Source organism: Theobroma cacao, chromosome 9 (assembly GCF_053813885.1).
Source record: "Theobroma cacao isolate CCN51 chromosome 9, ASM5381388v1, whole genome shotgun sequence".
NCBI classification, from domain to species: Eukaryota; Viridiplantae; Streptophyta; class Magnoliopsida; order Malvales; family Malvaceae; genus Theobroma; species Theobroma cacao.
Window position 1 is genome coordinate 1,385,099 of NC_142647.1, and position 22,344 is coordinate 1,407,442.

The 22,344-nt window shown below is 36.7% G+C and overlaps 5 protein-coding genes and 1 non-coding gene across 6 annotated transcripts; 5 read left to right on the plus strand and 1 right to left on the minus strand.

Moving 5' to 3' along the window:
* The first annotated feature begins 967 nt into the window (after positions 1-967).
* LOC18587805 (DEAD-box ATP-dependent RNA helicase 15) lies at positions 968-5,466 on the plus strand. Its single transcript, XM_007011817.3, has 12 exons — positions 968-1,134; positions 1,246-1,365; positions 1,483-1,583; positions 1,973-2,145; positions 2,261-2,492; positions 2,598-2,716; positions 3,282-3,338; positions 3,435-3,619; positions 4,266-4,410; positions 4,507-4,590; positions 4,674-4,737; positions 4,998-5,466. Exons 2-12 carry the CDS (start codon positions 1,250-1,252, stop codon positions 5,006-5,008), a joined length of 1,287 nt encoding a protein of 428 aa, XP_007011879.1. The 5' UTR covers positions 968-1,134; positions 1,246-1,249; the 3' UTR covers positions 5,009-5,466.
* Positions 5,467-6,894: 1,428 nt separating this feature from the next.
* LOC18587806 (putative polygalacturonase At3g15720) lies at positions 6,895-9,821 on the plus strand. The gene is made up of 9 exons (XM_018126764.2): positions 6,895-6,954; positions 6,998-7,123; positions 7,201-7,338; positions 8,322-8,465; positions 8,662-8,869; positions 8,977-9,058; positions 9,147-9,255; positions 9,359-9,478; positions 9,566-9,821. Exons 1-9 carry the CDS (start codon positions 6,895-6,897, stop codon positions 9,791-9,793), a joined length of 1,215 nt encoding a protein of 404 aa, XP_017982253.2. The 3' UTR covers positions 9,794-9,821.
* A 1,555-nt stretch (positions 9,822-11,376) lies between these two features.
* LOC18587807 (uncharacterized) lies at positions 11,377-12,228 on the plus strand. Its single transcript, XM_007011820.3, has one exon. The coding sequence runs from the start codon at positions 11,392-11,394 to the stop codon at positions 12,226-12,228; it is 837 nt and encodes a 278-aa protein (XP_007011882.2). The 5' UTR covers positions 11,377-11,391.
* A 786-nt stretch (positions 12,229-13,014) lies between these two features.
* On the plus strand, positions 13,015-15,352 carry LOC18587808 (putative L-type lectin-domain containing receptor kinase S.7). Its single transcript, XM_088810213.1, has 3 exons — positions 13,015-13,429; positions 13,540-14,262; positions 14,487-15,352. The coding sequence occupies exons 1-3, from the start codon at positions 13,015-13,017 to the stop codon at positions 15,350-15,352; spliced, it is 2,004 nt and encodes a 667-aa protein (XP_088666339.1).
* A 170-nt stretch (positions 15,353-15,522) lies between these two features.
* Positions 15,523-15,594, minus strand: TRNAG-UCC (transfer RNA glycine (anticodon UCC)). The gene has a single exon. It is a non-coding gene; the product is annotated as a tRNA-Gly (tRNA).
* A 457-nt stretch (positions 15,595-16,051) lies between these two features.
* LOC18587809 (lysM domain receptor-like kinase 3) lies at positions 16,052-21,599 on the plus strand. The gene is made up of 11 exons (XM_007011822.3): positions 16,052-17,050; positions 17,526-17,561; positions 17,867-18,067; positions 18,213-18,367; positions 18,510-18,599; positions 18,691-18,796; positions 19,284-19,435; positions 19,593-19,690; positions 19,852-20,002; positions 20,236-20,334; positions 20,954-21,599. The coding sequence occupies exons 1-11, from the start codon at positions 16,468-16,470 to the stop codon at positions 21,128-21,130; spliced, it is 1,848 nt and encodes a 615-aa protein (XP_007011884.3). The 5' UTR covers positions 16,052-16,467; the 3' UTR covers positions 21,131-21,599.
* The last annotated feature ends 745 nt before the right edge of the window (positions 21,600-22,344 follow it).

Consider the following 22,344-nt stretch of genomic DNA (forward strand, 5'->3'; position numbering starts at 1 on the left):
GAACTAAAAAAAAGTTAAAAAAGGAGGACACTTTAGATATTTTAATTTAAATATTATCGTTGTTTTGGGACGAAGTATCTATTTTATAAATTAGTGAATTTATGTGTAATTATATTTAAAAATTAAAAGTAATAAAGTATTTTACCCTAATAAAAAATAACAAAATATCATTTTAAAATAGGATAAATTCCATTTTTAACTTTGTGAATATCTTTTTTCTCGATTAACATCTTGTAAATAATTTATGTTTTTATAAAAAAATTAAGCAGTTAACTTTATATAGTAAAATTAAAAAAATTCTATAAATGGTATCAAATAAGTTATTTTTTAAATAAACAATATTTTGATCATTTTATTAGATTAGATAAAATTAATAACTTAAACTTTTATAGCAACAAAGTTTATTCATAATGTGCTAACTGATAAAAAAAATATCTATAATGTGTTAATTGTGAAAACAATAAAATTACAAAGTGTCGATATAGGCAGAGTTTACTCTTTAAACTACGTAAATAGAAGAAAATTTTTCTTTTTTTTAAATAATTAAATTTACATTTATCTAAAAAAAGCATATAAACCAGCTACAAAATTATGTATGGCAAGCAGTTACAAAATAAAATAAAAGATAAATATTAGGAGAAATTTTCAATTACAATATATATATTTCAAGCTTTTTTTTAATTAATTGAATTTTTAATATTTATTGGCCATTTGACTGCTATTGTTGGACTTATTTTTAATAGTTTTAATATTTACTCACGTAAAATGGCAAAAAAAAAAGAAAAACAATTTGGGCGAATTGGGCTGGGGTCAGGCCCTGGCGTCATGTCTCATTCCACACAGCCAGCAGGGGTCCAGCTGCAGAGCAGCGGAAGATGGTAATTAATGAGAAGAAGCAAGGGGTTTTTGGGAAATAAGCAAAAATTTCCTCTGTTTATAAGGATCACTCGTCAAAGTCGGAAACCCTATCTCTCTCTCTCTCTCTTCGAAACTCTGCACTCTCAAATCTAATTTTTAAGTTTTTAAGAGCTAACCTGTTTCCTTTGCAGACTCTCTCCAAACCCTAACCCTAGAATTCCCTTTCCCCTTCCCCCCCTCCCCCACAATTTCTACCTCTTTCGATTACTTTCTCAGGTAAATCTCCTAAATCTATCTCTGTTTGAAACCCTAATTGTGTTTAGTTGCAGTTGGATGTTGCTTTTTTTGCTAAAACCCTAACGTTTGTTATTTGATTGGGATTTGTAGAAAAATGGGAGAAACAAGGGACAACGATGCCTACGAGGAAGAGCTTCTCGACTACGAGGAAGAAGAAGAGAAAGCCCCCGACTCTGTCACTGCTAAAGTCAATGGCGAGTCCGCGAAGAAGTGAGTTTTAGGTTTCTTTTTTGTTTGAAATGATGTTATTTTACTTTTGTGTATGATGGTAAATAATTCTTGGGGAAAGATATTCGTTCTAATTTTGTCATTTCTTTGTCTTTGTAGGGGCTATGTTGGAATTCACAGTTCAGGATTCAGAGACTTCCTTTTGAAGCCAGAGCTTCTTCGGGCCATTGTCGACTCTGGATTTGAGCACCCTTCCGAAGGCAAATTTCTGACTCTCCTTCCCTTTTTTATATTTGTGAACCTATATGTACAGTTCTAATCTTGAAAGTCAAAATTTTAAATTGAACTTCATAGATGGCTGGTTCTTTAGCAGTTCATTATGTTATCATTTGCCATTCTTGGGAGTTTGTATGGAGAATGTTTGGTTTTGATAATGTACCCTCCTCTTTTTTGTATGTTCAATGCGAATCTTTTGTTTGGTCTAAAATTTTGTTTGATGCATTGGCTTTGCAGGTAATATACCACTATCATACTATTGATTTGGAGCAGTATTATGGTTTGGTTAAAGTTTCAATTAAAAGGATCACGGAGGTTAATATTTTACTTACCACGGGTTCCTTGGATGCAATTTTCTTTGGTTCTTCATCAGTGCAACATGAATGCATTCCCCAAGCCATATTGGGCATGGATGTCATTTGCCAAGCTAAATCAGGCATGGGGAAGACTGCAGTTTTTGTTCTATCATCATTACAGCAAATTGAACCAAGCCCAGGACAAGTTATTGCGCTTGTTTTATGCCATACGAGGGAGTTGGCTTACCAGGTAAGAACAAATTCTGCATCTTTTCTCAGAAGCTTTCTGGTCATAAATTTCCCTTTGCATTCTTGAAGTTATATGATAGATGTCATCTCATTTTATTCGCCCCCATAACTTGTAGATTTGTCATGAGTTCGAGAGGTTCAGCACTTACCTTCCTGATATCAAGGTTGCTGTCTTTTATGGTGGTGTCAACATCAAAGTTCACAAAGATCTACTGAAAAATGAATGCCCCCACATTGTTGTTGGTACACCTGGAAGGATATTGGCTTTGGCGAGAGACAAGGACCTTTCTTTGAAGAATGTGAGGCATTTCATTCTTGATGAATGTGACAAGATGCTTGAATCACTTGGTATGGTTTTCTTCACCTGAAGCTGGACAAGTATATAAGTTTTTTAATTGTTTGTTTACTTCTGCTATTCCAACTGGTATTGATTCTTCTACTTATCTTCTGCAGACATGAGGAGAGATGTGCAGGAGATTTTCAAGATGACCCCTCATGATAAGCAAGTTATGATGTTTTCTGCCACACTCAGCAAAGAAATTCGCCCGGTTTGCAAGAAATTTATGCAAGATGTAATGTTCCATGGCCAATACTGCTTGAATTTAGAAGTATCTTTTTAATTAATGCCCAGCTTTCTCCGAGAGTTTTGTAAAATTTTACATCTGATGGGTCCATCACCGTATACTTGCCATTGGTGTTGCTTGGACGCAGTGGCTTCAGCTAGTCATTTATGGTTTATGCAGATTGAATGGGGAAGGTTAGTGGTGAATTGATAGGCTAGCAGTGTTAGGTTTTGAAGTAGTTGATCTGTGTCAACTGATTCTTTCTTAGGCTTAATTTTTTGTTTTTTTTTATTTTTTTTTATTTAGGCTATGGGTATGGGCTTGGAGTGGGGGGAATAAGAAGGGTTGGGTGTTTCCTTGTTTGGGGTGCGATGTCTGTCATGTAATAGAATCTGTGTGTTTGAGGGGGCATAGCACTTGCTTGCTGTGACTAAATAACGAATCTGCAAGGAAGCAAGGCAGATGGACCAGGATCTCAATTCAAGGATGTGCATCCATAATTCATTTCGTACTGGATTCCCTTTGCTTCAGGAAGCTCCCTAATATGATTTACTGTGACATTTGTTCCTTTCAGCCAATGGAAATTTATGTTGATGACGAGGCCAAGTTGACCCTTCATGGTCTTGTGCAGGTATGTTCTAAGAAGCCAGCTAACCCTCCCCTCGTTTTTTCTTCCTTTTTAGAAGACTATTTGAGATATATTTCACCAAAATGATCCCAATGACAGCACTACATCAAACTGAGTGAGCTGGAGAAAAACCGCAAGTTGAATGACCTCCTTGATGCATTGGACTTCAACCAAGTTGTTATCTTTGTCAAAAGTGTGAACCGAGCAGCTGAGTTGAACAAGTTACTTGTGGAGTGTAATTTTCCCTCTATATGTATTCACTCTGGCATGTCCCAGGAAGAAAGGTTTGTACCTGTCATGCATCATTCATTCTTCTTACACTATCCTTTTTATTCCTTTGAAAGACTTTTGGTTTACATAGATTATTGTAAAAGAATGGAAGGACCTGTATTTTTTTCAAGGATCCCTATCAAGGTTTTTAAGGCAGTGTTTTTGTCATGTTGTCTTAATGCACCAAGAATGGTAGTTGGGTGGGTTGTTTAATTTTGCTACTGTAGATACTGTGGTTTATGCAGTCACAACCATGGAATACTGTAATATGATTTGGTCAAGTTGGGTTATGCAACATGGTCATGTTTTGTCATATTTACTCTTGTAAAGAGTGATTTAAAACACATGGGAAAGATTCATAGAAAATATTGCCCCTTTTTACTTGATTATTGGTTTTTGAGTTTACTAAGTAGTAATAATATGTTTCCTGTGATCTCAGATTTACATCTCTTATTTTAGGGTTTGGCTTGTGTGTTTTATGTCGACTTTATGAGAAACTCTTTCCTTGCTATTTTTTGGTAGTTCGGGTTCCTTTTTTTGGTTTAGTAGCTTTCCTTGGTAAAATATGATAATATGATTTGGCTTTTTTCAATTAGCTTTGGTGCATAAAATAAGTACCCAACCTTACCCTTTGTTTTAATGGTATTTGACGCTTTGTAGGTTGACTCGCTACAAGGGTTTCAAGGAGGGGCATAAAAGGATTCTTGTGGCCACTGATTTAGTTGGTAGGGGAATAGACATTGAACGTGTTAATATCGTCATCAACTATGACATGCCAGATTCTGCCGATACATACCTGCACAGGGTAGGTTTTGTTTCCACTGCGTTATCAAACTAGTCTTGCTTCTGTCCTATACATATGAACTATCTGACTGATTTTGTTTCTTTGGTTTATTGGCAGGTTGGTAGAGCTGGTAGGTTTGGCACCAAGGGTCTTGCAATTACATTTGTGTCATCTGCTTCAGATTCTGATGTGCTCAATCAGGTTTGTATATAGATCTTTGGAACATTGTTTTTTTTTTTCCCCATGATATGATCCTCTAATCAAGATTGTCCAATCCATTGCAGGTCCAGGAGAGGTTTGAGGTAGATATAAAGGAGCTTCCTGAGCAGATTGATACATCTACATACAGTATGTTTATTCTTAAGTTTTTCATCTGCTTTTGATATAACTTTAGTAGAACATTATATTCTTGTGAATAATTGGCCAGAGTTGCAAAAGTATTATTGGGGATGAGATAGTTGTTTTCTCCTCCATCCTGCTTCCTTATAATTCTTTTTTCTTTTGTTAGATGTGTGGTCTGAACCTTCAATTTGTGCCTTTCTTAAATTCTTATGATTGATATGTGGATAACCAAGTTTCCTAATGCTTAAAAATGTTGTTATATGTAGTGCCATCATAATGGAGGTTCAGTCAGCAATAGCAGAGGTCTGGAGCCCAAATGATGAAGCAATATGTGTGATTGGTGGAGGCCATGTGTATTTGTTTTAGACTAATGTGGGAATATGCTTAAATCAGTTTGGAGGGGGAGCAGATGCACTACCATGTGGTTTTGGACTGCTTCTTATGAGTATTTTAGGCATTTAAAGAACTCTCAAGTGGGATTTAGCTAATATCATCATCAATAGGGAAATTTTCCCACTTAGGACAAATTTTTTTTTCACTATTTGATAGAGTTGCATGTTATATTATCTGTTATTAATTCGGAGCATAACCTCTTAAATCCGGTTTTTTGGTATATTTGAGTTGCGATTTAGGGTGGAATTAGTTTTGTGGCTGTTAATCTTGCTTATTCATCATGGTAATTGTGTAGTAACTTTGTGTCTTATTGTTAATTACTTTAGTGAAGTCTTTGGTAAATCCTATCGGGATTATCAATTTATCTAATGTTAACGTTGCAGGTGCAAGGAGAGCTCGTTTAGCTAATGGGGGTTTGCTTGTGAGTAAAGGAAAGTAATTTTATTACCTTATAAACGGTGAGGTCACATGGTTCGTGTCTTAAGCTGCCAAGTATCTGCCCAAAAACTTGTTTGCAAGGGAAACGGGTTGTTATGGTTAAATTTATCTATTGAATTGATTAACTTTCTAGGAAAGTCGACTGATGAATGACCGATTTAATTAATTTAATCGATTATTTACTTGTGTCCCTTTTATTAATGAATGAATTTATTATTCACTCATATCTTGTTCATTACTGAACGACCGATTTAATCAATTGATTATATTCACTTGTGCACACTTGTGTCCTGTTGATTAATGGATGAACTTATTATTTACTCATATTTTGTCGATTAATGAATAAACGATATAATCAATTTAATTGATTATTCATGTGTGCATTTTCGATTAAATGAATGGATGACCGATTTAATCAATTTAACTGAGTATTCACTCGTTCGTACTTACGGGGCCGTACAGGGCTTGCGTTGAAGAGAGCAACAGGGGCTTGAGTTGAAAAAACCATTAATGGTAAGATGGAAGGAAAGAGAGACAAGTTTAAACCAACCAACAAAGAAGAAGATTAGAGAGAAGCTTACTGGTGGCGTTGGGAACCCAGGTGCAGATGGAAGGAGAGAGATGGAGAACAATAGACGGGAAAGTGCATGAAGGAGACAGAGGGAGGAGAGGGTGGTGGGTGAAGGGTAAAAATATATTTTACTGTGTGAGAGTTGTCAATTTCCCCTGAGCTTTGAGGTCCACACAGCTTAAAATTTGCCCACAAAATATACCAAAGCATCATCTTGACACTTAAAACCATTAATTGGTTTCTCATGTGTATTGCCATACAACTTGGCACCTTAACAAAAGCACATAATTTTCCTTCTGAACTTGTCAAATGAAACAAGTTAGTCGGTTTGAGATTCCTTTTTTAATTCCATATCAATAATTGATAAATTGTATATAGTTTTTACATGAACAAGTGCAACTAGTGTTTGAATCCTTCATCCATGCAAGCAATGTACAACTATTGAAGTCCATTTTAGGTATAACTTATTTAATTCTAGGCTCACCCTTTTTAGTTATTTCACCCTTTTTATGGCCTAAATACCAAAGATATAAATGTTTTTGCCTAATTAATAACCAAAAGGATGTCTTTTCTAGTAATGGTAATTAATCACCATTTAATAATTTTGTTCATATATGCTAAAACACTACACAAGTTTTATGACATGGTCAAACCTTTTGTGTATATATATAGTAGATGCAAGGTCACCAGGGTATATCACAGTCTCAAAGCAAAAGTCTTGTTCATTCTTCTTGGATGATCCTTGGTTTCCCATAGAGATAATGGTGACAACTTCTCTCAATGAGAAACAGTATTATTTCTCTTTGGCTTTTGATAGACAAGTAGTTCAGCATGTATAATGAGTTCATTCTCTTGAAATTGTAGGGAGTGCTCATCATTTTGCTCATCCTTTGCATTGGTTCATCTAATTTGGGCATTGGACATGGTCAACATACTCTCAATGTTCTCAAGTTTGGTGCTGTTGGAGATGGCAAGACAGATGATTCCCATGTAAATCTTTGTCCACCATCTTTTGACCTCCTTTTTGGTGTTTTGTTTGACTCTGTGTATTTGTGTTTTCTTTATAGGCATTTTTGAAAGCATGGCAAGCTTTATGTGGAGCAAGGGGAAGAACATCAACCCTTGTAATACCAGCATCAAAAACCTTTCTAGTATCTCACGTGCAATTCCTTGGTCCTTGCAGTTCAAGCAGCGTACATGTTCAGGTAAAAACCTTGTACTTTTCAGAGATTTGCACTCGATGCGAGAGGTATTGTTCATTTTGATTCGAAAATCTTATAATTTTGTTCACAAAAACGCTTATCAAGTATAAATTTAAACGATATAATACAAATTTTCAACATCAAATTGAGTACATTTCTATCAAGCCAAACACGTTATATATTAAGGTTTAAAAAGTGACTCTTATATCACGCATTTTATATAACACTTAGTTTTTACACTTTCGATTAGTGATTGCTATAACACTAACTATAGAAACCCTCATCCAACTAACAAGGTATTATTACATTTTAATCTAAAAAATTTCACGATTTTTTAATTTTCTTAACAAAAAAAATCTCACATTTTATTTTCATAAAAGATGCTTTATAAATGTAAGGCATGACATGTACTCATGAAATGAGTTCCATAAATATGTAAAGCAACAGATATAATACCAAACTAAGAATCCAAGTTATCTAATTAATGGTTATTCTTTAATTAGAATACATATAAATTTTGTTAACTTAATTATGATATATTTAATTTATACAACTCACATACTATATATTAGACATCCCATTACTTCATCTATGCAAAATTTTTTTGAGTTAACAGGTGCTTATAATTTTAAGCATGGGTTAAAAATAATTGAATTACTATGTGAAAAAGTTTGTACATTTAATATACTATTTTCATTAAATACAAGAGGATACTATGCAATAATTAATTACAAGTTTCTTGATTTAAATATCACTAAATATTTATTAATATTTTCCTTTTTTTTACGACAAAATCTTAAATTTTGACATGTTTTCGTATTTGTAATGTCACGATAAAAAAATATTATTATTAATTAATCCTTTTATAAGGACTGGTTCATGAAGCTGCTACTAATTTTTTCGACCATGGCCATAGCTATTAGCTACCATGTTAATTGGAATACGTTGCACAATCATATGGACCAGATAACATTCTATTTCGCCAGGTTCTGGGGAAAATTGTTGCCCCCGAAGCTAATGCATGGAGCGGATGTAATTATGATTGCTGGCTATGCTTCATGGGAGTGCATGGTCTTGTCATTGATGGTTCAGGACAAATTGATGGCAATGGCGAAACTTGGTGGAACAAGGTTAATCCATTCATTACACAGTCTTGCATTATATTTTATATAGTAAACTTTTGATTTGACTGACGAGATTACCATTCCATTTTCAGCCTCCGAGTTGCAGAAGACCCACGGTGATTGCCTTCTTTTGACGACAGAGGTATGCAGACAAAATGGATTCAAGTTAACAGTTAACAAGTTTCCTTGCTGATGTTTTCAGGCTCTACACTTCCACGTCTGTCATAACCTTAAACTGAGTGGACTGACGCACCTGGATAGCCCGAACAATCACATCACTATACACAGTTGTAATGGGGTATCTATATCAAATCTTCGCATAACTGCACCTGCCGATAGTCCTAACACCGATGGAATTGATATTGCGGGATCTACCCAAGTTCAAATATCTGGCTCTTTCATAGGAACTGGTATGTTGGGTCTTGATCCTAGCCCTTTCTCTTTTAAGTGTTAATAACTATAGCTGGTATTATCTGCAATGAACTAATTTGCGTGCCCTCTCTGAAATTGATTAAAGGGGATGACTGCATTGCTATAAAGGGTGGCTGTTCTAACATCAATATTACTAAAGTTACATGCGGACCAGGTCACGGAATCAGGTTTCTCAGATTCTTTTTTTTTTTTTTTATGTTTTTAGTTTTTGAAGAAAGAGAAAGATCTTACGTGTGACCTGCAAAATATTTGTAGCATTGGAAGTCTAGGACAAGGAGGAGCTCATGAGCAAGTGGAGCATGTGCATGTGAGAGATTGTACTTTCAATGGGACTCAGAATGGAGCAAGAATCAAGACAATACCGGTAAACGTATTGGCATGTTTGCCAAAAGAAACAAAATTTCATGTGTAATTGATCACGCTTTTGAAAAGATCACTTTCATTGAACACCTTCTGGTTTTTGACAGGGAGGATCAGGGTTTGCAAGGCAGATTTCTTTTGAACAGATTACACTAATAGCATCTGGAAATCCGATCTATATAGACCAATATTATTGCAATGGCAAAGCTAACCGTTGCCCAGATGTGGTATAGTATATAACTTGTTGTTTAGAGCAATACCTTTTGCTAAGCTGATTCAAATCAAAACTGATGGATGTTTTCCCCATGGCATAGGGAAAAGCAACAGCTGTTAGTGGTGTTGCGTACATAGGATTTCATGGAACTTCTGCAAATGATGAAGCGATTAATTTGGATTGTAGTAATCGAGGCTGTACCGGCATCACCATAGAGAATGTAAACATTACCTCTTCTGTGCAAGGACAGCCGCTTCAAGCCATTTGCAATAATGCACATGGAAGAGCTATCTCAACTGTACCTGTCGTCTCCTGCCTGTTACCTTGATACAATATTTATGTATAGGCAAGTTGGTTCTCCTTTTTGATAACAGAAGAAATCTTTATCATTGATTTGAGAAGCCTATGGCAAGAATGTCTCAGCTGTTAAAAGGCTTTGAAGTAGTGAAAGTTGGTCATCATGGTTCTTTTTACATTTCTATTTAAGTAATTGCCTGAGAGTTACTTAAATTAAAAAAAAAAAAGCTTGAGAATTACCCTTTATGGCTTTTTTTATGCTATGAACTGCATTTAAGTTTACTGTAATGTTGATGTCTATCCCTCATACAGAGAAAAACAAAGCAGTTCCTTCCAAGAATAGATTAAAGTTAAAAATGGTTAATGGATGTTCATTTTAGTGGCCTTAAAAAATTCCTGATTCTCTACAAGGAACAATGAAATGAAGAACATAAAAGAGATATGAGAAACAGCACGAGTCAAAATTCAGGTTTGAAGCTGTTAATGTGAGATTCTGGTCCTAAGCCTGGACAATTTTGAAAGGTAGTCTAAAGATTAAGTAAACAAAGCGTTTACTGCTTGTCATGACTGGGATAAACTTTTCATGAATTCTTAAAACTTCTTTCAGCATACATGATACTCATCTCACGTTGGATATCAATGTGATTATTAACATCTATAAAACATTCTAAATTAATCATTACGAATAACTCGAGCTTATGTCCTAAAATTATTGGGCCAGTAACGCTTGGACCAGGATTCTCTCAGCATTTATATTGTCTTAGTTGTTGTCATTAATTAAAGAACTCAAACTTTGTCATTCTTTGGCTGTAATGAAAAGTTGTGGGGTAGGGAGAATAGTACAAGTTAAAAGTACTCTACTTTTGAGACTGTACTGCTCAAGAGACAATTAGACTGCATTCAGAAACAGGAAAAAAATCCCCCCACATGCAACTAAGAAAAGCCTGCAATTCCAGTTTTTTTTTTTTTTTTTTGCTCTTGCCCTGGAAACCCCTGGTCTTATTTATAGGGAAAACAAAGAACTTGAAATGAATAAGTAATTAGAATGCCCTCCCATATATTTTTTGAGTTAAAAGTACTCTGAAATAAGCCCGAGTACTGAATAAGAATCTTGTTCATTGCTTGTATTAAAATCCTGATGCTGTGTTCATCACTATTTTCTGTCTAAGCCACATAATTGTCCAACAAGTTCTTAAGATAAGCATGCTTATTGCACTGAAAGGCTATGCAGGGCGTGTTGTTGTAAAGAATGAGGCTAAAGGTTATTAATTCTTATTTAATGTCAGGTTCATATGTCCAGCTTTGAGCATTTATGACATTCAAAGAACATGCTGTGGAAGAACAAAATACAAGGGAAGTCTGTAATAGTGCCAACAATGCATGCTGCCACTTGCCAATGGTCTTACTGCCAAATTTTAACAGCGGAGGCCACAAGTAGAAGGGATCCTAGTTCTCGTGCCACTTCAAGGAAATTGAAGTAGAGCAATCGCTAGGAAACCAGTGTGACCCAACTTGCCATATTCAGAAATTCTTGCACTATATAATGTGGTATTATGTCCAAATCTTTTCAAGTTTTCTCTGTGATCTCCATTCTTTTCCCACACACAGCACACGGAATCATATGTCATTATGGCGTCAATCACTCTGGAGGAGCTCCACACTTATCATGCCATCGATCGGGAGATATTCTCTCGGCTGGTGATAACTCTTATGAGGGATCCAGCTGAATCTCTATTAGTTATGGCCCTATGGCTATGGCTAGAAGAGAAGGGCTATCCCAACATAATAGCGAAAATGGTGAAGCTGTCGGATCCTCTGCTGGAAGCACTAGCCGGTGAAGCAGTTTCATGTTTGAATTGTCTAGGATCCGGCAATCCTACCATTCCACCTAACGGTGTTTTTCCTCTTACTGCAAGAATTATGGAGAAAGATATTTCATTTCAAATGTTCCATCAAAACAAATTTAGTACCATCAGTGGGATAAAAAACTTTCTAAACACTGTTTGTTCTCGAATTTTTACTGACATCTTGCAACGTGTGATGGGGAGCACGTCACAGGTAATCTCTGATCAGCCTCTTGTCATCCCTGGTTTTCCTCACTCATTATTTGGCAGGGTCACCATAGTTCCAAGAGCCATGGACCATGGTTTTCCTGTAGGAGGTTTATGGGGATGGCACCCATGTAACAATGTTTCGGAGGATGACAGGACCTTGTTTCTGACCTTCTCACGGGGTTTCCCTGTGTCAGAAGATGAAGTAAGGGAACTCTTCACAAAAATATGTGGTGACTGTGTCGATAGTGTACATATGCAGGAAAATGTCCCCTGTAATGAACAACCCTTGTTTGCTAGAATGGTTCTACATTCTGTCACAAACGTTGATCAAATTTTGAATGGGAGACGCATAGCTAAGTTCCGCATCAATGGTAAACATATATGGGCTCGGAAGTATGAACGTAGGGAGTAGATCATCCGAAGAAAGCCTGATGTCAGAATTTATAGCTCTGTCATGTATGTAACAACCATTTGCTTAGGAAAAATTACAACCTCAGTCATAGTTACAGCTTCCATCTATGCACCAATCCATAAATATCAGATCAAATATGTATTACTTTATGTGACTTCAAACTAGTATATTTTAATCAATGTTGTTTTATCCTAAAAAATACATGTTGATTTGATCCCTACTCTTATAGCTGTTGCAGTATCAATCAAAGTACAGATCTTCCTGCTATATTTTGTTCTTACCATAGGTCTCTCGACCCATTGACTCTTTGATTATATCCTGCAATATTTGCCTCCATTGAATGCCATTCTTTTGTAGTCTTGGTTTTAGTTTCAATTCCCTTGACTACATTTTTAATTATCACAGTATTTCCGTCTGTCTTTGTTTCATTTTTTTGACCTGGACACTTTTTTCTGATAGAGAGGAAGTCTTTGGTGGGTGGTTCTTGTTTGAATGGCCTTTTGGTTTTTTGTAGTTTTATGATTAGAACTAAGCTAAAAAGACAAGCACTTGCATTTCTTGTTCATGAGTCAAAGCTGGACCCAGTTTCCATATGCGAACAGAAGAATGAATTTTGATTGCCTGATTGTAAGAAACTTCTTTGATAATTTCCCTTTCCTGAATGAAAAAACAAAAACGTTAGGAACAACATAAAAGTCAATTCCTGGTCAACTTTTCTACCTTCTATAAATGTTCATTGGAATGGAATGTAGCCATTTGTTTCATATTGTATTCTCGTTTGCAGCCATGTTCATGCTGCTGTTCCTCTATACCTTCCTAGACCAAGCTTCTTTAACCTCTGTCATTGAGCCTCTTACTTTCTCTTTCCCCTCCTTCCATCCTAGCAGTTGCACCAACGGCGGCCTAATCTGCATGGGCTCGGTGACTGGAGGCAACGGATACCTAAGCCTGACACCAGAGCCAAATAGCAATTCATCTGTCTCAGGTTCTGTACTAGAGCAAGTTGGTCGGGTTCTATTCCACCATCCTGTGCTCGCCTGGCCAGCCTCCATCTCTACCACCTTCACCGTCAGGATTTCTCCCTTCCCAAATTCTAATGTCTCTGGAGATGGAATGGCTTTCATTATTGCACAAGATAACAGTAGTTCTCCACCTTCTAGCGTCGGATCATATCTTGGCATCATGGATCCATCAACTCAAGGTAGGCAAAAACTCTTCTAAAACGTTAACAAATCTTTCCTTTGTATGTTTTGCTGTAATTTTCGATCAGAACATCTCATGAATTTTGCTCCTATGGTGCCAAAAATACAGGTGGCCTAGTCCAGCAGTTAGCTGTGGAGCTGGATACTTACAAAAATGAATGGGATCCAGATGAAAACCATATTGGCATTGATACAATAAGCATAATTACCCCAGTTGCAGCTAAAAGTCTCAACAGTACTGGCATTGATCTTAAAAGTGGAAGAGAAATTAAGGTCAAAATCGATTACCACGGTTGGAAAAACAAGCTTGAAGTATCTATGGCATACTCTGGGGACAAGCTAGTGAGCGTACTTAACCAATCTATTGAGATGGCAGACGTGGTTCCAAGCTCTGTCTTCATCGGCTTCACAGCCGCAACTGGCAAAGTCCCAGAGAGCCATCAGGTCCTTGATTGGACTTTCACAACAATTCCATTGCCATATCTCAACAGTCATGTCTCCAAAGACGAAAAGATTAAAAATGTTTTGCTGATTGTTATTCCTATCATCATGGGACTGGTGATTGTGGCAATATGCTTTCTTCCATCATTTCAAAAGGTTCTAAGGAAGAAAAAGGAGACAGTCAAGAAGAAAGTAGATATAGAAATTCGATCAAGGACTGCAGCAAACGTACCTAAAATGTTTACCCGCAAGCTGCTTGCCAAGGCTACTCATAACTTCAGCAAGGAGAATCTGTTGGGTACTGGCGGGTTTGGAAGTGTTTACAAAGGCACCTTTCAGAATCCCCCTACAACTGTAGCTGTCAAAAAGATTTCAGCAACCTCGAAACAAGGTCTGCTCTTACTTACAATGCGTTGCTTGGCAAGGATAATTCAGAATCATAAAATATTCAACTAGTTTCAACCCGTTTGCCTTCTAGTTTTCCTGGTTTCTTTTCTTATTTCATTGGTTGTCAAATTTATTCCTAATTCAGGCTGCATTTTACAAACAAATCATTGCGAAGTTTTCATCTCCTCTTAACATGCTCAAACAGCTTTCCTTGCTTTACTCAAACAGGTGAAAAGGAGTACTTCGCAGAAATCTGTACCATAGGGCGCCTAAGGCACAAAAACATAGTGCAGCTCCAAGGGTGGTGCCACGAAGGTGAACATCTCCTCTTAGTCTACGAATATATGCCCAATGGTAGCCTTGACCGCTACATTGGCAAGCGCTCTCTTAATTGGGAGACTAGATTCAAGATTTTAACAGGGTTGGCATCAGCATTACTTTATCTCCATGAAGACAGTGGTAACCCTGTAGTCCACCGAGATGTCAAACCCAACAATGTTATGTTGGACGAGGATTTTAATGCTCATCTAGGTGATTTTGGGCTAGCAAGATTGCTCCAAAACGATGCCTCAGTGACAACCATGTTAGCTGGAACCCCAGGATACTTGGCCCCAGAAGTAGGCTTCACAGGAAAGTCAACACCAGAATCTGATGTTTACAGCTTCGGCATGGTAGTAATCGAAGTCGTTTGCGGGAGAAGATCAAAGGGTATCATGGAAGAAAACAGCTTAGTGGATTATGTGTGGAATTCATATGGACAAAATGAACTGCTACAGTGTGTGGACCGACGTCTGGAAGGACAATTTGATGAAGAACAGGTGAAAAGAACATTAACAGCTGGTCTTGCATGCCTGCACCCTGACTCTACACAACGACCTAAGATTAGAAAAGTTTTCCAAATTTTCTTGAACTCTGATGAACCATTAATGGACTTGCCAGAATCACGCCCCAGTGCAGTTTATGTATCAGTTTCTTCCTCTACTTCCACCACCACAACTAATATTGGGTCCAAGAGTGGCCCGGAGTTGCTTTCAGCCGAGTCATCACCAGAATCTCATCAGACAGATGAGATAGTTCTCCAATTCGACCACTGATCATACATGCACAAGTTTCTATAGAACTATTCATTTTTTTGTACCCAAAATTTACCAGAGTGAAATCAAAAGTACAGAAAAAAGGGGAAATAATTGTTGCCAACATTACTGTTTTTCTTTACTTCAGTTGATTCGAGTGTATCTATCCTTCTTGTTTGAGAAAACATACATGCGTTTGCCGGGAGTCGAACCCGGGTCTATTGCTTGGAAGGCAATTATCCTAACCGTTGGACTACAAACGCTTGTATCTCTGGGTGGTTAAGGACTAAGAAAGCTAGTAGCTAAATCAAAGTCTAAGAGAACAATCTTTTCCCTGGTTTGTCAGCGTTAAAAGGCAAAGAGACAAAGCCGGCCTCGGTGTGTAAAACTGAAGAAGCGAAACAACGATACATCTTGCTGTTGATACCCTTTGCAGTTCCAAGCATAACCTCCAAATGGCAGAACAATGGTCAAAACCGCGTCTTTTTAAGAATCTAAACAAAATCCCAGGAACTGAAAGTCTCTTGTTTGTTTTGTCGTGTCGTCTTCTTACACAAAAGCATCCAAGTTGAATGAATCCGCGATCACCCCACCAGGTTACACTCCCTTCTCTCTTATTCTATTGTTCCATTTTCAGTTTGCATAACCTTTCTAAAGTTTGATGCTTTGCATCTCAAAGCTTCCCCTTTTTACTCCTATCTTTGCAAATTTATCTAGTTTTTAATTGGATGGTATTTGCATTAAGAATTTATAACTTTTGTATGATTTTTCTTGGTGGAAAGATGCTTCTTTTGCTGAGCTACTGAGTTTTGCTTGATTGCTTGAGCAATGTAGGAGAAAGGAAGAAGCAACAGACTTGATTTTTGAAATTGTCATTCTTTAGGTCCTAATATAAGACAATATTCAGTTCACTTGGGTTTGGTTTTTCTTGAAGTTACTGATAATCACTGTTGGAGTCAAGTTTTCTTTTCTTTCATTTTAGTCAGCTTTTTTGGTTCTCTATATATATATATGAGAAAATAGAACTTACACTCGAGAAAAACTTGTGCTTCATTTGTTTGGCATTTCCTGGTCTGTAGTCGAGTGTGTGCTTTATTACAATTATCCAGGAGTAACTTTTACTTTACTTTGGAAAAATGTGCTTTGAGGATTTGGGGAGTTTAGAGAAGTTGGTGGGTGTTATCATATTGGCTTGGCTTTCATGCACTAGCCATAGTCTTCATGTGACTCCTATCTCTTGCAATGTGTCATTAACTGAATCTTGTCCTGCTTCACTATATTATGTTCCAAGAACCACAATAAGCCTGGAAGAATTGTCTGCTTTTTTCCATGTAAATTCAAATGCAGTTAATAGAACCATTGATGGTTTCTTGATTGCAATAAATTGTAGCTGCTTAGCTGGCCATGATGAGTTTACTTGGCATCTGGAGTACGAAGTCCAACCTGAGGATACATGGGATGGCATTTCATCAAAATTTGGGTCATTTGTTGTGGAAAAGCCTGAAAAGGCACTGTTTCCATCACAAACTGTGACTTTGGACATCTTATGTGGTTGTTCTGAGGGTGCAGATACTGTCACTTACAAGGTCACAAAGGGAGATACACTGCATACAATCTGTTCACGATTTGATGCAGATCTAAATAAAACTGCCTGGTTGAATAGGCTTGAGAATCCAAAGCTTATTCATGAGGGAGATGTGATCTTTATTCCTGAACCAGGCAAGGAAATGACTTTCACTTCAAATATTTGATGACCGATTCAGTCTAAGATAAACTTTTTGGTTCGTTACTTGCAGGATTGCGCTATTAAGTTTCTATTGGGTTGATTGGTTTTTTCTTCATTGTAGTTGTAAAAGCTTTTCAGGATTATATATCAAGGCATGAGCTTTGATGGTCAAAGGCACATAAAACATCTTAGTAGATGCATGCCTTATATCATTACTGTATGGTTAAAGGAGTTTCATGGTATCCTCATGAAAGTTATTTTAAGTTTAAAACTTATTCAGGTCATCATATGGCCATATAGTTTTACCTTACTTTTAGATGATTGCCAAGCAGAAGGTGTGGTAGAATATAGAAACTAGTTTTATGACTCCTTTATAAAGATTTCAGTTGTTGAAGTTCCCTTTAATATTTAAAATTTGTTTAGCATTTAATCATCCTTCTTTTATTCTGCATGGGCATTTACTAATAGAGGGCCTTCAAAACCTTATCGTCTATGACAACAAAGGTCAGTGAGAAATTCACCTTTTCCTTCTTTTTCCTCATTTCCTTTATGATTGTTAATAAATGTTTATGTGTGTGTATATACATCCAAATTTACATAATGCTTGACATTACCAAATATTTTACTTTTGGTGGAAGTGAATATAGTGATTAGAACATCTTGGAATGGTGCTCTTGTAATTTTGTAATGCCTCTTTTGAGTTGGGGAATAATTCCTCTCCTTTAGTGTTTTTCCAACTCCGTTGTTCATTGTTGTGCATTTTTCATTTTGCACCTTGTTATCTGAAGTTCTTTTTTCCTTCCTTGCAGATTCAAGTATCAAAAAGGCATCAAAATCTCAAACTCATGTCGTGGTTGGAGCCATTTCAGCTGCTTTTGCTGTTATTCTATTGACAGTCATACTTGTTTCTTGGAAGGGATATAAGAAGAAGGGTACTCAGCTACCAAAGCCCTGTTCAAGAAAGATGGATCAGTTGCATTCTTATTTTGATTTGTGCACTTTTCTCACAAGTAAGGGGTTTCCTTGAAATTTAAGATATCTGGTCTTCTTTTTCTCTTTTCTTTAAAGTAACAGGAGTTGATCACTGCAGTTTCAACTGCTGGAGAGTATCTGCATTCTTACCTCTAAATTGGTTATTTAATGATTTCTTTGCAGAATCTGGAGAAAGCACTGTTTCCTCATTCAATTCTGATAAAGCTGTTGTGTTTCCTTATTATGAAGTTTGTGATGCAACCTCTAACTTTAGTATGTCTTTAAAGATTGGCCAAGGCTCTTATGGATCTGTTTACCTCGGAAAATTAAAAGGAGCTGTAAGATAAAGGAATCTCCATGTGTGTTCTGTACATGTTCATTTCATAAAAATAGTCCTTCAAATTTATATGGGATTTAATTCGAAAAATCTGTGGAAGTGTGCATTAAGGGATATTATCTTTTCATCCTCTATGCATGTAGGATGTGGCCATCAAGCAGATGAAAAACACAAAGTCAAAAGAGTTTTTATCGGAGATTAATATTCTTTGTAAAGTGCATCATTCAAACTTGGTATGTGTTGTTTTAGCAATGTGATAGTTGCATTCTTTTGTTCCTTTTATTTCTAAACTCCTATTTCCTTTCTTGTGTGAACTTCAATTAGATTGAGCTTATTGGTTATGCTGCTGGTGGAGACTCTTTGTTTCTTGTTTATGAATTTGCCCAAAATGGTGCGTTAAGTGATCATCTGCATGGGTCCACCCTTAGAGGTATGAATTTACTGACAAGTCAGTGATTATCTGAGCAATTTTTTTTTTTTAATTAGCAAACCTTAACCTATGTTAATTTTGTAAGTATGGATTCTAAAACATGCAATCATAGTCTTAAGCAAGGGACGAAGAAACTAGTTGTTATTTTCTTATCTAAGATGAAGCAAAATCCTCTAGTTCTGGTGGCATCTTTCTTTATCTTTTACATTTTGTTCCCTGCTATAAGTTATGACCCTGTACTATATGCCTTTGAAGAAATTTGTGACTCCTTCAGACTTCCTACTATCAGGTGTGGGTTAATTAGGCAATACCCTGCGGTTTACTGGACTAGTTTTCACCTGCTAGGGACAGTTTAGGGATTTTGAGTCTGACTTCTATTTGCCAATACAAAATACCTTTGTTATACTTCCTCTCTCTGTCTTCAACAAGCACATGCACATAAAAGAAGCTATCTTAATTAAAAATACTAAGGTCAGAGAATCCACAGGTTATAAGCCACTTTCTTGGATTAGGCGTGTTCAGATTGCTCTTGATGCTGCAAATGGTCTTGAGTACATACATAAGCACACAAAACCATATTATGTTCATCGAGATGTGAAGACGAGCAATATTCTTTTAGATTCAAATTTTCGTGCAAAGGTGAGTTATAATGTGATTCATACAGTTTCTCACATGTGAATCTTCTCAAATTTTGAAATCATTATCAAGGTTTTTATGCTGAGAAGGAATTTATAGATCATAATATTTGTTAGTTTTTTGCTTTTCATGCTTATTAAGATTAGTTTCTTTCAAGCAGATTGCAGATTTTGGACTGGTAAAACTATTGGACAATTCTCCAGAAGTTGGTGCTGTGGCATCAAGAATTGTTGGCACATTTGGTTATCTTGCCCCTGAGTATGTTGGTTGTTTGCATTATTCACTATAAGCTCTTTTTTTGTTTTTTCAAAGCATTGAGTATAAGCCGATCTATTAGCAGTCTCCTGTAGCACTTGTACAATTATTGTAAGTTCTAACTATGTTGTCCCATTCTTGCACTTGTAAATGTTCATAACAAGGTATGTGCGAGATGGACGTGTGACAACAAAGATTGACGTCTATGCCTTTGGAGTTGTCCTTATGGAATTACTAACTGGCCAACCAGCTCTGAGCAGAGATGCAAGCCCTGGAAATAATCACTACAGTGAACATCGAACGGTGGTGGATTATGTGAGTTTACATCATATGAACTACTTCTTCCTTGACTTTGCAAGCATGATAATTGCTTGAAAAATGTCAGTTTTGATTTATATCTGAAGGATGAAAAGTTACAATATCAGGGAAATACTAAAAAGGATACTGGTACTGAGCATATTGATAGCTAGTGAATGTTCATTTTATCATACTGACCCTAGATATATTTAAGTGTTATTGATCTTATTTTGAATTGCACTGTGTTCCAGATGTTATCAGCATTAATTGATATTCAAAAGCCCATGATTGAACTAGCAAAATGCATCGATCCAAACCTTACCCGCTACCACAAAGACTCTGTTTTACAGGTATACCACATTCATTTCTTTTTTTGTCCTCCAATTTCTTCAATATTGATGCATTGTTACAGGTCTTCCCCTGTTAGTTATTTCTCTTTTTGTTTAGAATAGAGCTCCTTTTCTTGTGCCAAGGAAGATGATGTGTTGTTGGTCTCACAAATTTATTGTTTGTCCTTGAGATCAGCATCAGCATCTGTTGATGTTAAATAACACTTTACATTGCATTTCTGTTATTAAATCATGCACTGGGGAGGGGATAGCAATATGTTGCCTCCTTTGGAAGTAGCATGAATTTTGCTTATCATGACGGTGACTTGCCACTATGTTTTAAGGTTTCAAAGTCGTAAACATGGTTTGTGTTGGTGTGGTATGTTAATCACAGCACTGGGTCTACTTCTGGATCCTATGCTGGTCATGAGCTGGCCAGGGACCCCCAGCCTCCCCATCTGGCTACTAGGTAGGTGTGGCCCCAGACTTGGCTGTATTATAAATGCTCTTCAGTTAAGGGTTTAGGCAGAATTCCTGCTTTAAACTTTCAGGTTTCCATGGAACTATGCTTGATTTTGGTTGTTGATTTGGTCTCCACTAGAGCTTTAACCTCATTCTTCTTGTTTTAACTTTTGGTAAGATGGCATTATTATCCAAGGATTGTGTGGATGATAACTGGAGCCAGCGTCCAGACATGTCAGAAGTTGTGCTCCGCCTCTCACACATTTTCATGAGCTCTAAGGAGTGGGAGAAACAACCATGCAGTCACACAGAATCCGGAGAATTGTCAGTCCTCTGCCTCCTTGGCCCATCATAGTCCTCATTTTTACTGAACTCTTTGGGAATGCCAAGTCATTGTATACCAAACAGAATTCCTTTTTTGAACAAGGAAATAAATTCAGAGGTACCTTTCACCTTTGCAGAAAAGGGTAGTAGAGAAATCACAATGGAAAATGCCATGAGACTGCAACATGGTATATAGATAGTGTATTAGATATATACAAGCACCCCCAAAAATAGAGGTTGGATAGAAATAGAAATAGTCAACCAAGTAAAATAAATATCTGCAGGATACTGATTTTTCCAGGTTGTGTTAACCTAATCTTCAACAAAATTTAATGTTTCTGTCGATTCAGGTTGCCGATATAGTCATATGGTATCACATGGAAGTCTGAAGCATCCCATAAATTTCATTGGATGTAAGTTTCCTGAACAGCAATTTCAAACGTAAAATTCTTGTAAATTCACTGTATTATGTAACTCCTGCAGAGAATTCCTGGTTTCCATGTCGTATCTCTTGTCATAGCAAATCTGACATGAGAAAGACTCTACATGTTGGATTACATATCAGACATGAGGCTCCTCAGCCCAATTTGCTTCACATGGGAATGAAATGAAACTCTTAGGACACCTAGAATTAATGTTTATTTTGAAGATAGGAAAAGATAAATGAAGCAATAAAGAGGTTACAGACAAGCTCTTTTTCTGGTTTGCTGTTCGTCCAGTTTTGGACAACTTGCCTCTGCAACTCTAAATTTCAAAACTCTCCAAACCCAAAATTATTGTCGGAATGCCCTTAAGATTTGCAGAAACAACCGTTACAAACAACCAAAGGACAAGGACAAGACAATAAGTAAAGACAGGAGAATACTGCAATAGTAACTAACCAACCAAAAGGGAAGCTTTTGTTACAGTTTGGTACGATGAAAGTCATTACGAACGTCATTACTTTAGATATGGTGGCACACTTCAGAAACCCTTTTTTGGGGAGGGTGTTTACTGTCCACTGTAAAGTGTTGTAGAAAGTTAGAAGTTGGGTAACCTAGCACCATCACGTTACAATCTTAACTGTAAAGGACAAAACAGCAATGACGCAGCTTTGTTTTCTCTTGAGCTCTTGCTTTGGACCAGACAGTGACAGACGTGAAGCTTCTGTTCAATCATTAGTGATGGGCTTTCACCATTGCAACACCATGTTGCGGACATTGTTGTCTGAATAAATCTAGTTATCCGGGATACCATTATCTCAGA

What these genes read in the sequence shown, in the direction of transcription:
- LOC18587805 (XM_007011817.3), top strand. Translation starts at nt 1,250, where the DNA reads ATGGGAGAAACAAGGGACAACGATGCCTACGAGGAAGAGCTTCTCGAC. An exon ending in CAAGATGCTTGAATCACTTG is followed by an intron (nt 2,493 to 2,597) that starts GTATGGTTTTCT and finishes TATCTTCTGCAG; the next exon opens with ACATGAGGAGAGATGTGCAG. An exon ending in CCGATACATACCTGCACAGG is followed by an intron (nt 4,411 to 4,506) that starts GTAGGTTTTGTT and finishes GTTTATTGGCAG; the next exon opens with GTTGGTAGAGCTGGTAGGTT.
- LOC18587806 (XM_018126764.2), top strand. Translation starts at nt 6,895, where the DNA reads ATGGTGACAACTTCTCTCAATGAGAAACAGTATTATTTCTCTTTGGCT. An exon ending in GCAAGACAGATGATTCCCAT is followed by an intron (nt 7,124 to 7,200) that starts GTAAATCTTTGT and finishes TTTTCTTTATAG; the next exon opens with GCATTTTTGAAAGCATGGCA. An exon ending in TGGCTCTTTCATAGGAACTG is followed by an intron (nt 8,870 to 8,976) that starts GTATGTTGGGTC and finishes AATTGATTAAAG; the next exon opens with GGGATGACTGCATTGCTATA.
- LOC18587807 (XM_007011820.3), top strand. Translation starts at nt 11,392, where the DNA reads ATGGCGTCAATCACTCTGGAGGAGCTCCACACTTATCATGCCATCGAT.
- LOC18587808 (XM_088810213.1), top strand. Translation starts at nt 13,015, where the DNA reads ATGTTCATGCTGCTGTTCCTCTATACCTTCCTAGACCAAGCTTCTTTA. An exon ending in CATGGATCCATCAACTCAAG is followed by an intron (nt 13,430 to 13,539) that starts GTAGGCAAAAAC and finishes CCAAAAATACAG; the next exon opens with GTGGCCTAGTCCAGCAGTTA. An exon ending in TTCAGCAACCTCGAAACAAG is followed by an intron (nt 14,263 to 14,486) that starts GTCTGCTCTTAC and finishes TTACTCAAACAG; the next exon opens with GTGAAAAGGAGTACTTCGCA.
- LOC18587809 (XM_007011822.3), top strand. Translation starts at nt 16,468, where the DNA reads ATGTGCTTTGAGGATTTGGGGAGTTTAGAGAAGTTGGTGGGTGTTATC. An exon ending in GATCTTTATTCCTGAACCAG is followed by an intron (nt 17,051 to 17,525) that starts GCAAGGAAATGA and finishes ATTTACTAATAG; the next exon opens with AGGGCCTTCAAAACCTTATC. An exon ending in ATTCAAATTTTCGTGCAAAG is followed by an intron (nt 19,436 to 19,592) that starts GTGAGTTATAAT and finishes TCTTTCAAGCAG; the next exon opens with ATTGCAGATTTTGGACTGGT.